The 14,142-nt window shown below is 38.0% G+C and overlaps 1 protein-coding gene across 1 annotated transcript in view; it reads left to right on the forward strand.

Moving 5' to 3' along the window:
* adgra1b (adhesion G protein-coupled receptor A1b) overlaps positions 1-14,142 on the forward strand; it is a 115,590-nt gene that overhangs the window by 29,725 nt on the left and 71,723 nt on the right. The window contains exons 8-10 of the mRNA XM_039649272.2: positions 7,390-7,554; positions 9,585-9,768; positions 10,884-11,033. Coding sequence (XP_039505206.2) covers positions 7,390-7,554; positions 9,585-9,768; positions 10,884-11,033 — 499 coding nt within the window. The remainder of the gene's footprint in view (positions 1-7,389; positions 7,555-9,584; positions 9,769-10,883; positions 11,034-14,142) is intronic.

Below are 14,142 nucleotides of genomic sequence, written 5' to 3' on the forward strand. Positions count from 1 at the left end.
GGCTGTTAATTACTTTGACTCGCTCTCACACACACATACACACACACACACACACACACACATATTCACTCACTCACTCACACACACACTCTCATTCTCTGTCTCACACACACTCACACTCTCTCTCTCACACACACACACACACACATCTGTTTGTGTGAAAGTGAACCATGTGGCTGTTAATTACTTTGACTCGCTCTCACACACACACACACACACACACACACACACACACACGCACACACATATTCACTCACTCACACACACACTCTCATTCTCTGTCTCACACACACTCACACTCTCTCTCACACACACACACACACACACACACACACACACACACACACATCTGTTTGTGTGAAAGTGAACCATGTGGCTGTTAATTACTTTGACTCGCTCTCGCCGCGGAGGATCGTCTGAGCATAAATATTGATGAAGTGCAGACAGAAATATGTTCCTCATGTCAACAAATCTTTTCTGCGTTGGACGGAGCGAGAGTGTGTGTGTGTGTGTGTGTGTGTGTGAGAGAGCTGGTGTTTCCTCGACTTCACACCAGTGCTAATTTCCCTTCATTAGTAAAAGTGTTTATTAGTATGCAGAGGAGACACACACACACACACACACACACACACTCACTCAGCCGTTATATGAATCATCTCTGCAGTCCGGCCTCGTTCTGTTCTCACTCATGACACACACACACACACACACTCGCGGATCTCACTCATAATCTGCGGGCGAGCCGAGCGAGGCGCTTCTGAAGGTTGATTAGAAAGTGAGGTGAAGCGGATCGATTAGTTAAAACCAGCACGCATCTCGTTTAATGCTCAGTTTAATTGCCTCGCTGGATATCAAATCTTTTAGCTAGAACTACTCTTGCAAAAGGCTTGATGGTAAACGGAAGCATAAACCTCAATAAAATTCATTTCAAATGTTATTTACAAAATGGCAATATAATATGTATAAATGTGTGTGTGTGTGTGACATCTGCTGAAAATGTCAAAATCAAATGCAGTTCTGTAATTCCCTTCCCTGATATTACAGCTAACGAGCGCGCACCCAGATACTTTTTCTAAACTCTTAACACAGACTCACACCTACAAAACACAACTGGATCATTTTCTTCTCAAAAACACATTTTTTTAAATATATTCTAACATTTTAAAATAGAAAACACACACCTTTCTCTGCACACACTAACTTTACCACAACACTGGAAATCTGACTCAAAATTAACTTATTCTGTCAAAATTATTGTCCTTCTCAATACTATATATATATATATATATATATTTATATATTATTATTATTATTATTATTTTATATTATTTTTTATATATATTTTTTATTTTATTTTATATATTTGTTATTATTTTATTTGAAATATTACAATAGCTTTTATTTGTAATTATATATATATATATATATATAATTACAATATATATAATATATAATTATATATATATATATATATATATAATTACAAATAAAAGCTATTGTAATATTTCACTGTAAAATAAAAAATATATATATTTAATAAAATAGTTGTAATATTACTTTTATTTTACATGTCATCAAGAAAATTACTACTAATATTATGGCTGTCTTATTTCTTCATTTTCAAACGTTAAACCATGAAACTCTTATTTTGAAGGAGAACCGCCGCATATCTTCTGTTACTAACCGCTAATATTTAACTGTTGAATTATTATGCGGTTTGATGGATCGTCCAGCTCCGGGTCTGTGTTTGGTCCTGTGATGTGTTTGATTGACAGCTGTCATCAGGTGTGAGGACGATTGGTCATCCGCTGCTTTTTTCCGTCGCTCGTTCCGGAGTCGCTCATTCCCGTTGTGATTAGGCGTCTCAATTAATCGCCGCTCTCTTCTTTACGCTGCTCTAATTTACGGGTGAAGACAACCTGTGTGTAATGTTTCTCCTGGCAGAGAGAGAGAGAGAGAGAGAGAGAGAGAGACGGGAACGGCCCTGTCTGACTCCACCGGCCAACCAAAACACCGGTCCCATAATCAGAGCATAATCACACACACACACTCTCTCGCTCTCTCTCTCTCTCTCACACACACACACACACACACACACACAGCTGTTAGTGTGGTCGGCCCTGCTGTACTACAGTAGTCTACCGCCTGTATTACGCAGCTCTGGCCACAGCTGTTGAACCGTCGGTGTGTGTGTGTGTGTGTGTGTGTGTGTGTGTGTGACGCATGTCTCAGACCGCACACACACACACACCTCTCTCCCATCCGCTAATTGATTGATTTAACACCAGATCGGCCCGTTTGCGGGTTACACGTTTGTGTTTTTGACCTGCGGGATGAAATCTTTCACAGTGTATTTTAGGATTGTGTTATATAAATCTGACTGTTATTATATACCTTATATTATATTATATTATATTATATTATTTATAGCCTATAAACCTACTGTATCATATTTGATATGCACATTTCTGCCTGTTAACGTCTGATTTTACAGAAACATCACGAGTATCAAATATGACCATCAGAGCTTTGATCATAAAACTAAACATTTAAATATCATCTTACTAAGACGTTATTGACAGATATTGGTATTTATATGCATTTATGTAAGAATCTGCTATTGATTTACAATATAAGCATCAGAATTTCATCACCATTTGTACATATCATTATCAAATCCAAGTCTAAATATCTAAAAATGATTAAATCAAGAAGCATTGACTTGATGAGTGAAATGACATATGATGACATGATATTATGTCTTGTTTTCTGGGGAAATAAATCATAATAAAGTGAGTGAAATTATATCCCAATGGAGTAAGAAAAATAATCTTAATTCAAACAGGAACAGGATTATTTTTCTTAAGCCATTGGCAGATCATTTAGCCTGTATTAAGCAAAAACTCACTTCATTTTTATTTTTCTCCCAGAAAACAAGACATAATAATGGATTTTTAGATATTTGGGCTGGAAACAAGACAAAAGTACTAAGTAAGAAAAGCATTTTTTGCAGTGAGAACTGAATCAAGAGTGTATGAGCCACGAAAGCCTGAACCTCAACAAAAACACATGCAAACTTCTTTATACTTTGTCTAAAGGTTCAATGAACCGTTCCATTTAAAAATCAATCTTGACTATTATTTCATCCGTCAGGCTTTACAGGATTAACCCTCTGGGGTTGTTCGTTTCAGAGTCACGCTCGGGTTGTTCGGGTCCAAATGGACCCAAAGGGCGGGATTCATATTTAAAAAAAAAAAATCATGATTTTTTTACTCGTCTTTTTATAATATTTTTTCTTTTCTTTTTTGGTGTTTTGAGAAAATTTCAAAAAAAAAATAAATAATTATAATTAGTATTAATGCAATAATTATGACAAAATTTCCCCCATTGAACATAATAGAAAAAATATTAAAAAAAAAAAAAAAATATATATATATATATATTTTAAAGCTGTATTTCATTTTAGAGTCAGGCCTAGGCCTCATAAAAGCAATTTTTGAAATGAGATGGATGCCATCTGGTGGACAAACTGAGCATTTTAAAAATGCAAAACACATTTTTTTCCATGTGGGTCCATTTGGACCCGAACACCCCAAGTGTGACTATTTTTTTTACAACCACTTAGACTGTTCACATCCTATACCCAATTTTTTTGGGTGTTCAAATACTAAATCCCAACAAAGTCACCAAATTTCGGACCATTACGAGGAAGCTGCGATTTAAAAAAAAAAATCTATTTCAATTCTTGGGGTCCATTTGGGCCGAACAACCCCAGAGGGTTAAGAAAGTGAATGAACACGTCACCATTAACACTGCTTTAAACTCCCTCTCACACTCACACACACATGATCTCTGGCTCTCTCTGCTGATTGGCTCGCGGGTGATGTGATGCGGTAACCATGGCGACTGGAGTTTAATTCTCTCATTACGGAGAATCGGTGTGTGTGATGAGGTTTGTGTCTGTCTGAGGTTAGACTTTATTCCAGTGGCAGTCACTGGCTGCTTTAGTAGGGTTTGTGTTTCTATGAGGAAAACCTTTTACATAAACTCCAGACGAGTGTCATGTGACCCGCTGTTTATAGAGTATCAAGTGTGGAACTCGTCTTTAATCCCATAAAACCAGATTTCACTTCATCTTCATGATCTAATGGCGCCTCAGACTCCATAATCTGACCGTGAACATTGAGGATTTTATGATGGAATAATCAACCTTAAATCATCCTCAAATAAACCTCGTCATGAGGAAATGAAGAAAAATATGAAAAAATATGAAATATGAAATGAAGAAAAATATTATTGTTTTGTCATTTATTCTGTATGTATACTGTAAGTTGCTCTTAGATCTACTAAAAGTTTGAGTGATGTAAAAGTGTTTCTGAGTGTGTTTGTGTCCTTTTAGTATTAGTCCTTTCAATGTATCATTAATAATTCATGTTTATGTACCTGCTGTTGTGGTTCAAGCTCCAGCGATACTGACTGGAAGAGGAACTATAGTGGGCAGAACTATTTTCATGCTCTGAGTTTTAAATATTCATCAGTGAACGATCATCCACAGGCCTGTTATTATCCTCAGATTGAGAAATATCGGTTCATGACTGTGAATGCTGCGAGTGAAGCGTTTTGGAGATGACTGGATGGCTGGACAATAGAGCTTTGTGGTGTGAATGTAGGTCACAGTGTGTGTGTGTGTTTGTGTGTGTGTGTTTGTGTTCTCATTGATGCTTGTTCTGCTCAGACTCATACATCAATTCATTTTATTTTAAAGAAAATGTGATTATTGAATGGAAAACTCGCTGGCATTATGATTGGATGATGTGTGTGGTTGCCAGGGTGTTGCTATGTGGTTGCAAATGGTGTGTTTGGTTACCAGTGTTATGCTAATGTGTTGTGTGTGGTTACCAGGGTGTTGCTAATATGTTGTGTGTGGTTTCCAGGGTGTTGCTGTGGTTGCTAATATGTTATGTGTGGTTGCCAGGGTGTTGTCATGTGGTTACAATTGTTTTTTGGGTGGTTGCTAGGGTGTTGCTATTTGGCTGCATATGTTGTGTGTGGTTTTCAAGGTGTTGCTAATGTGTTACGTGTGGTTGCCAGGGTGTTGCTGTGGTTGGTAATATGTTATGGATGGTTTCCAAAGTTTTGCTATGCGGTTGCAAATGGTGTGTTTGGTTACCAGTGTTATGCTAATGTGTTGTGTGTGGTTACCAGGGTGTTGCTAATATGTTGTGTGTGGTTTCCAGGGTGTTGCTGTGGTTGCTAATATGTTATGTGTGGTTGCCAGGGTGTTATGTGGTTACAATTGTTTTTTGGGTGGTTGCTAGGGTTTTGCTATTTGGCTGCATATGTTGTGTGTGGTTTTCAAGGTGTTGCTAATGTGTTACGTGTGGTTGCCAGGGTATTGCTGTGGTTATTAATATGTTATGGATGGTTTCCAAGGTGTTGCTATGCGGTTGCAAATGTAGTGTGTGGTTGCCATTGCCAGGATGTTCTTGTGGTTAATATGTAATGGGTGGTTGGCAGGGTGTTGCTATGCAGCTACAATTGGGTTTGGGCAGTTGCTAGGGTGTCGCTATGTTGTTCCAAATGTTGAGTGTGGTTGCCAGGGTGTTGCTATGTGGTTGCTAATGTGTTGTGTGTGGTTGCCAGGGTGTTGCTAGGCAGTTTCTTATGTGTTGTGGGTAATGGCAGGGTGTAGCTGTGGTTGCTAATATGTTGTGGGTGTTGCTATGTGGCTTGCCCTATATTTAACTTTAATCTTGTCTAGCAGCAATAATTGAAATATTAAGCAGATTACAGTTGTGATTTTAATCACCCTCATGTTGTTCTAATCCTGAATTATTTGTTTTGCGTGTAACACAACAGAAGTCTTTTCTGTGTGTTAGTTGTGTGTATTTCTGCTTGTCTGGGATCATGTGAGCGTGGAGCGTCACTGGTGTCTCAGTAGGGGGAGCACTCTGTTATGTTTGCCGTGTGGTGGTCAGTTTAATGGGGCACAAGCACAGCTCTGCTTCACGCCACACACACACACACACACACACACACACACACACACACACACACACACACTCTTCAAACTGGTCTCTGAGCCATATGCGCTACAGATGGGTCAGTCTCTTGTGCTGGCCCGAGGGTCCGAGGTCGTTAATCAGGGATCTAAGTGCTGCCGGACTGCAGCAGAGAGAGGAATAATGTGCCATAATCAGACGTCATCCGCACATCAGGATCATTTATGCCGCTTTTTACCTCTCCTAAACAGGGCAACCTTATCCTCTAGATATTAACTCTAGAAAATTGTTAATTTCTACTGAATAATGTCTTTTATAATAATGACATGTTGCTTGTCATCTGTTTTAATGGTGAAATGTGTTGCTGAAAAAAATAAATATATCATAAAGATGTCTTATCTTGTTTGGCCAGTAAGCAGCCACTTAGCAACACCCTGGCAACCATCTAACAACACCCTTGCAACTACCTAACACACCTCAGCGAACACATAGCATGCCCTGGGCACCATCTAGCACACCCTAGGAATAAATAAAAATAAACACCCTAGCAAAAGCCATTTAGCAACCACATAGCAACACCCTGGCAACTACCTAGCAACACTGGGTGTGAGTGACTGAGTGAGTGAGTATGAGGGAGTGCTTGAGTAAATGACTAAGTGAGTTAGTGAGTGAGTGTGTGTGTGTGTGTGTGTGTGTGTGTGTGTGTGTGAGTGTGAGTCAGTGAAGGAGTGAGTGAGTCAATGAGTGAGTGAGTGAGTGAGTAAATAAGTGAGTGAGTGAATGTGTGCGTGAGTGAGGTAGGGAGTGAGTGAGTGAATGATTGAGTGTGTGTGTGACTGAGGGAGTGAGTGATTGAGTGAGTGAGTGTCCGTGTGTGAGTGAGTGAATGAGTGATTTAATGAGTGAGTCAATGAGTGTGTGAATGAATGAGTGAGTGTGTGTGTGAGTAAGTGAATGAGTGAGCAAACGAGAGTGTTTGTGAGGGCTTATGGCTTGAGCGCGCTCACTGAGACACTATTCCTTCGCTAGTGTTTGCATGCATGAATCGTTTGCATCTCTCAATGTTTCACTCAAAAATGTTGTAGAAACCAAGGAACAGTAACGTTTGGAAATTCTAGCATATTAATAATTCAGAGCTGAATGTGAATGAAACAGAATAACCCTAGTCTTGTGTTTCGCAGTGCTCAATATCATAAATGTTGATGGATTTTTATTTATTTATTACAAAGCAACTAAAATAGCATTTATTTTGTACTCAGAAAATGTAGATCATGTCAGTGTTATTTGAGTCACACAATAAGGCTTCATCTGACTTGTGTGAGATTCACTCTGTTAAACTTGCTCATGTTCAAGCGTGACTCAGTGTCGTCTTACCCTCGTCTCACAGCGAGCTCATCCTGTCCAACATTGATGTCGGGGTTGCTGGTAATTGGCAGTGTCACGTGACCAGTTCCCGTGGCAACAGCTCAATCGGCATGGAGATCGTGGTTCTGGAGACGACAGCGCTGTACTGTTCGGCCGAGAGGGTCACTAGCAACAAGGGTGAATTCAGGTGTGTCTTCAGCTACAGAAGCATCACACTCACACACACTCTTAAATATCACTTCACTTTGATTATGATGCACCGCTTGACGCACCATAGCAGCCGCATAGCAACACCATTCAACCACCTAGCAACACCCTTGCAACCTAGTAACCGAATTGCAGCATCCTTGCAAACACCTAACACTCCCTAGAAGCCACATAGCAACACCCTGGCAACCACCCAGCATACACTGGCAACCACATAGCAACACTCTTGCAAACTCCTAGCACACCCGCACAGCCACATAGCAACACCCTGGCAACCACCCAGCATACACTGGCAACCACATAGCAACACCCTGGCAAACTCCTAGCACACCCGCGCAGCCACATAGCAACACCCTGGCAACCACCCAGCATACACTGGCAACCACATAGCAACACTCTTGCAAACTCCTAGCACACCCGCACAGCCACATAGCAACACCCTGGCAACCACCCAGCATACACTGGCAACCACATAGCAACACCCTGGCAAACTCCTAGCACACCCGCGCAGCCACATAGCAACACGTAGCACAACCTGGCAACTAAGTAGCAACACCCTTGCAATTTAGTAACCACGTAGCAACATCCTTGCAAACCACATGCACGTACTAACAAGTACTCAGGAATACCCTAACAGCACACACACACACACACACACACACAGAAGCCGCAGCTACAGAAGCCCAGCCAACCATCAGAAACATCACACTCACCCACACACAGACGCCATTACTTAAAAATCACTTCACTGTGGTTATGATGCATCAGTGCTTCTTTTCTCCTCCGTTGTATTTTAATGGCAGTTCTCTGATTGGTGCTTCTATAGCTTCATGTTCTGTGTTTGTGCAGGACACGTCTGTAATGAGCTGGAAAATCAGTCTGTTGTTACCAGAGGAATTAGTGTCATTTATTACTGCGCATTTGTGCTTCACTTGACGGCAGCTAATGGACACTGTTCATCTTTACAAACCTCAACTGTTTTGTGAAAATCTGAACATGATCAGGTTCTCGGAAAGACGCTTAAGTCACACCTGCACTGCTGTTTCAAGAGTTTAAGGTCAACCATCTAGCATAGCAACACCCTAGTAACCACAAAGAAACATGCTTGCAAACACCTTGCACATACTAACAACTACACTGGAACACCCTGGAAAACGCATAGCAACACCCTTGCAACCACCCAGCATACCCTGGCAACCACATAGCAACACCCTTGCAACCGCCCAGCACAACCTGGCAACCACATAGCAACACCCTTGTAACCACCCAGCATACCCTGGCAACCACGTAGCAACACCCTTGCAACCGCCCAGCATACCCTGGCAACCATATAGCAACACCCTTGCAACCACCCAGCATACCCTGGCTGGCAACCACATAGCAACACCCTTGCAACCACCCAACATATCCTGGCAACCATATAGCAACACCCTTGCAACCACCCAACATATCCTGGCAACCATATAGCAACACCCTTGCAACCACCCAGCAGACCCTGGCAACCACGTAGCAACACCCTTGCAACCACCAAGCATATCCTGGCAACCACATAGCAACACCCTTGCAACCGCCCAGCATACCCTGGCAACCACATACTGTAGCAACACCCTGGCAACCACCCATCATACCATTCTTGATTAAATAAATGCAGTCTTGGTGACCATAAGAGCATTCTTTCAAAAAACATATTAAAAATGTTCCCGACCCCAAACCTTTGAACGGTGGTGCAAAATGTTTTTGTGTTTTATTGCAAAAATATCACAGCAAGTTCCATTTATTGTAAAGAAAGATGCTCAAACACACTTTACAAACAAAACATTTGGCAAAAAAGTTTCAGTATATGATGTGTTTAACATGTGTAGTTTGTTTTTTGTTAATGGATGATCATAAATCCACTAAAAATGACAGAAACACGAGCGGACTCAAGACTTCAAACATGCGTTCAGTGAAGAGAACACACACACACACACATTCCATCTGCTGAATCACATTCACATGCTGTTTTCTCAGGTGGCCGAAGACGTTGTCTGGTTTCCTGGCGTTCCTGCCGTGTGCGATGGCCAGCGTTAGCTCCGCCCCTCAGGAGAAGAGGGCGTGGCGGAGGTGTGGCCAATCGGGCCGGTGGGCGGAGCATGACTATAACCAGTGCTCATACGCAAACCAGTTCACACGCAGCCTGCATGAACTCACACAGGTCTGTAACCTCCAACATCATTCAATTCTATTCAATTCACTTTATTTCTATAGCGCTTTTCACAATACACATCGTTTCAGAGCAGCTTCACAAAAAACAGTCCACATTATGATTTTAAGTTATGTATTTCAGAAATATATATATATAAAACACAGTTAGCGAAACATTTATTAATTAAAACCATGTAATACTTTAACCCTCATCCGTCACACTCGGGTCTTTCGGGGTCTCTGATCATCATCATCATCATCATCACGGGTGTCGTAAGCTGTCACTGGAGGGCCGTTTCCCTGTCTGGAATCACTTCGCCACGACACACACCTGATTATCCGGAGCAGATGTTCAGCTTGACCTTGATTTACTGAATCCCTGGTGTTTTGAAGCCTGAGAACTGAAGGATTCTTTGAGATTCGATTGGCTCAGGCCCTCTTTTAACTTCCTCACATCTTAATAATCTTCACAATTAGTATTTTAAGTTTCTTTGGACTTTGGTGTGCCAGACAACATGCAATAATCCTAGCTGCCAATCCTAGATCCTAGAATTTGGAAAAGAACAGATATGCACAACCATTCAAGAGTTTAGGGTCAAGGTTCGATTTTTTTTTTTTTTTTTTTTTTTATGTGTGTGTCTCTTCTGCTCACGAGGTTGATTTATATAAGCTTTTACTGTAATGCATCTAATAAAGTTGAACTTATATTATACATAAACACCAAATGATGTGTACAGTAAAATTTATAAATATACAATTACAGCAAAAACATGTCAACCAACACACTATCAATCAATGTAATATAATAGTCTTGTTTAAATGAAATTACATATATTTTAAAGATGTAAATACATATAGATTTGATCAAAAATACAGTAAAATTGTGAAATATTATTATAATGTAAATCATCTGTTTTCTATGTGAATATCCAGTAAAGTGTAATTTATTCCTGTGATTTTCAGCATCATTACTCCAGTCTTCAGTGTCACATGATCCTTCACAAATCACTCTAATATGAGGATCTGATGATCAACAAACATTTATGATTATTATCAGTGTTGAAAACAGTTGTGCTGCTTCATATATTCTCCGTTGTGCTCCGTCTCTCTCTGATGTAAACTCAGATCCCGGTGAACGCGTCGAGCGCGCTGAGGGTGGCGCAGCGTCTCTCTTCTCTCACCAGCAGGGCGGCGCTGTTCGGAGACATGATGGATGTCATATTTGTCACTCACCTGATAGAAAGACTCACACGCCTGGTGGATGATGTCAGAGAGGTGAGAATCGCATCCCATAATGCCTCAACCCGTTTAATCCATCAGGTTTTGGGCTATATTCAGTCAGTCCAGAACAGATCAAAATCTATGAATGTTTAAGCAAAGACAAACTCTTCTTTATCATGATACTGGCTGTGTTTTTCTTCGTTTAATACTTTTGATGGATTCTTCCTCAGTGTTTCTGTCTTGTTTTCCAGCACCAATATCTAAATATTGTTAAATCAAGAGACATTTACTGGAGAAGCAAAATGACTGAAGATTTGAGAAATTAATTAAAATGAGTTTATGCTTAGAAGAACATGTCAAGAAAAATAGTGTTGTTTTCCCTTTGAATTAAGTTTGTTTTTCTGACTCAGTCGGCAGATTTTTTTTCTCTTTGATTTAAGTACTCACTAAATTTTTATAATTATAATTTAATTTAAAATCACTTATTTTATTAAATTATAATTTAATTTAAAATCCCTTAATTTTTTAAATTATAATTTAATTCAAAACCCTTAATTTGTATAATTATAATTTAATTTAAAATTGCTTAATCTTTTTAATTATAATTTAATTTAAAATCACTTAATTTTTATAATTATAATTTAAAATCACTTAATTTTCATATTTATAATTTAATTTAAAATCACTAAATTTTTATATTTATAATTTAATTTAAAATCACTTAATTTTATAATTTAATTTAAAATCACAACATTTTTATAATTAAAATTTATTTTAAAATCACTAACTTTTTATAATTACAGTTGGTAATTTAAAATCACTTAATTTTTATAATTACAATTTAATTTAAAATCACTTAATTTTTATAATTATAATTTCATTTAAAATCACTTAATTTTTATAATTACAGTTTAATTTAAAATCACTTAATTTTTGTAATTATAATTTAATTTAAAATCACTTAATTTTATAATTATAATTTAAAATCACTTAATTTTCATATTTATAATTTAATTTAAAATCACTAAATTTTTATATTTATAATTTAATTTAAAATCACTTAATTTTATAATTTAATTTAAAATCACAACATTTTTATAATTAAAATTTATTTTAAAATCACTAACTTTTTATAATTACAGTTTAATTTAAAATCACTTAATTTTTATAATTACAATTTAATTTAAAATCACTTAATTTTTATAATTATAATTTCATTTAAAATCACTTAATTTTTATAATTACAGTTTAATTTAAAATCACTTAATTTTTGTAATTATAATTTAATTTAAAATCACTTCATTTTTATAATTATAATTTAATTTAAAATCACTTAATGTTTAATTTCAGAATTTCTTTACATTTGTGGCCATTTGGCATCTCCAGTAAATGTATTTTGATTTAAAAATATTTATATTTGAATTGCATGTACCATTTCCATTACAGTTTTAACATAAACTAATGAATGCATATTTGTCAGCCACATAAATGAAGCCGCTCAGATTTCTGCAATATAATCTGAATGTGCTTTAAATACACACTAACAATCCAATTGCTTGTTCCACAACTACCCATATTTTAACCATGTTCATACTTTACCTGAATGTGTTTTTTTCCCAACGAACAGATTAATGCAGATTTTAAGCACTTTATATACATGCAATTTCAAAATATGAAAATAACAGTTGCATATAATTAATTAATAATAAACTATGCCTTGATTTTTTTGAGTGTAGAAATATAACCTTCTTCTTTTATGCATCCCATTACGTTTATTAGTTTAAAACTGTTTAATCCGCGGAAATTAATTGAAATTTTAAAAGCAATTCAAAAACATAAATCTTAAACGTAGGCCTGAAATCCCTTTTTTGTGATATGAAGACTGTAGTGATGATATGTGTGTGTGTCTCGGTCTCTTCCACACACTCAGTGACGCAGCGCTCTGCTACTGTGCAATTTAGGTGCAATTTGAGTCACTGCACATTGTTATCAGCTATTTTCAGCTTTAAGTGTTATGTACACATGTTCAGTGAACACGTTTAGCATTTTAATAACACCGGCAGACTCCGCCAGAAGAGCTTTCGGAGGGTGTGAATGAGAAAACACACTCGCTTTGGGGAAATTTGTATTAATTACACAACAGATGAAGAGCTGTTCCTTCCATACGTGACCTTCGGGCCAGACACACACTTCACGCCAAGTACGCAAACATTTGCATGCAGTTTTCAAGAGGTTTTACATTTTACAAGTGAGTTGTGCATTGACAGGGAATCAAACCCTTTGGAAAGCAACAATGCACATGTACTTGGAGAATGCTGGAGGCGGTGATGTTGAAGCCGTGTGTTGAATATGATTAGCTCAAAGCTGCTTTAGGTAAATAAAAACACAACATGACTTTAACTGTGAAGCGCACACTCCTGAAACACTCAGGTTTAACACTAACGGCATATAGCCAGAGCTTAAAGTCAAAGTTACAATAATATATTGCTTCAAATGTCGTTTAAGGGCTTGGAGGTCACGTAAGAACTGTGAAGATTGCCTCTTTACTCAAGGAAATGAGATATAACCGTCAGTTCTGCTATAGAGACTCATCTTAATCACCAATCGCAAAGCTCTTATAGTTTTTGATGGCTTGTTCAAGACATAAATTCAGTCAATGGAGATTAACTGTGCATGTAATGCTAAAAAAAGGCTGTTCTTCATGCACAAATATCTAAACATTCTCAAATCAAGATACACGTACTGGAGAAGAAGCAGAACGACTGAAGATATTAAGTGTTTGATTAATCAGAATGAAGTGTGTTTATGCTTAAAACAAGAAGAACAATCTGCCAATGGGGTCAGAAAAATAAACTAAAATTAAACGGAGATATTTTTTTTGTTTTCTTAATTTTGCTAGACTATCTTTTCTGCCTTTTTACAAAGTCTTGCTTCTCCTAGAACAGGTTTTCCTGCATTATTCTCCATTGTTGCGGCTCCTCTCTTCCCAGTCTGTCAGTAACGCTCTGTTTACTTCCTGTCTCTATGAAGCCCCTCCTCCTGAAAAGCACACTGTGCTCTGATTGGTCAGCTGGAGCAGTGTGTTGTGATTGGTCGAGGGCTTCGAGTGTGTTTGGGAAATGCCCCGCCCCTTTCCATAAACGGCAATTTAACACACTACTAA

The sequence above is a fragment of the Pimephales promelas genome, chromosome 11, assembly GCF_988280905.1.
Source record: "Pimephales promelas chromosome 11, fPimPro1.hap1.1, whole genome shotgun sequence".
NCBI lineage: Eukaryota > Metazoa > Chordata > Actinopteri > Cypriniformes > Leuciscidae > Pimephales > Pimephales promelas.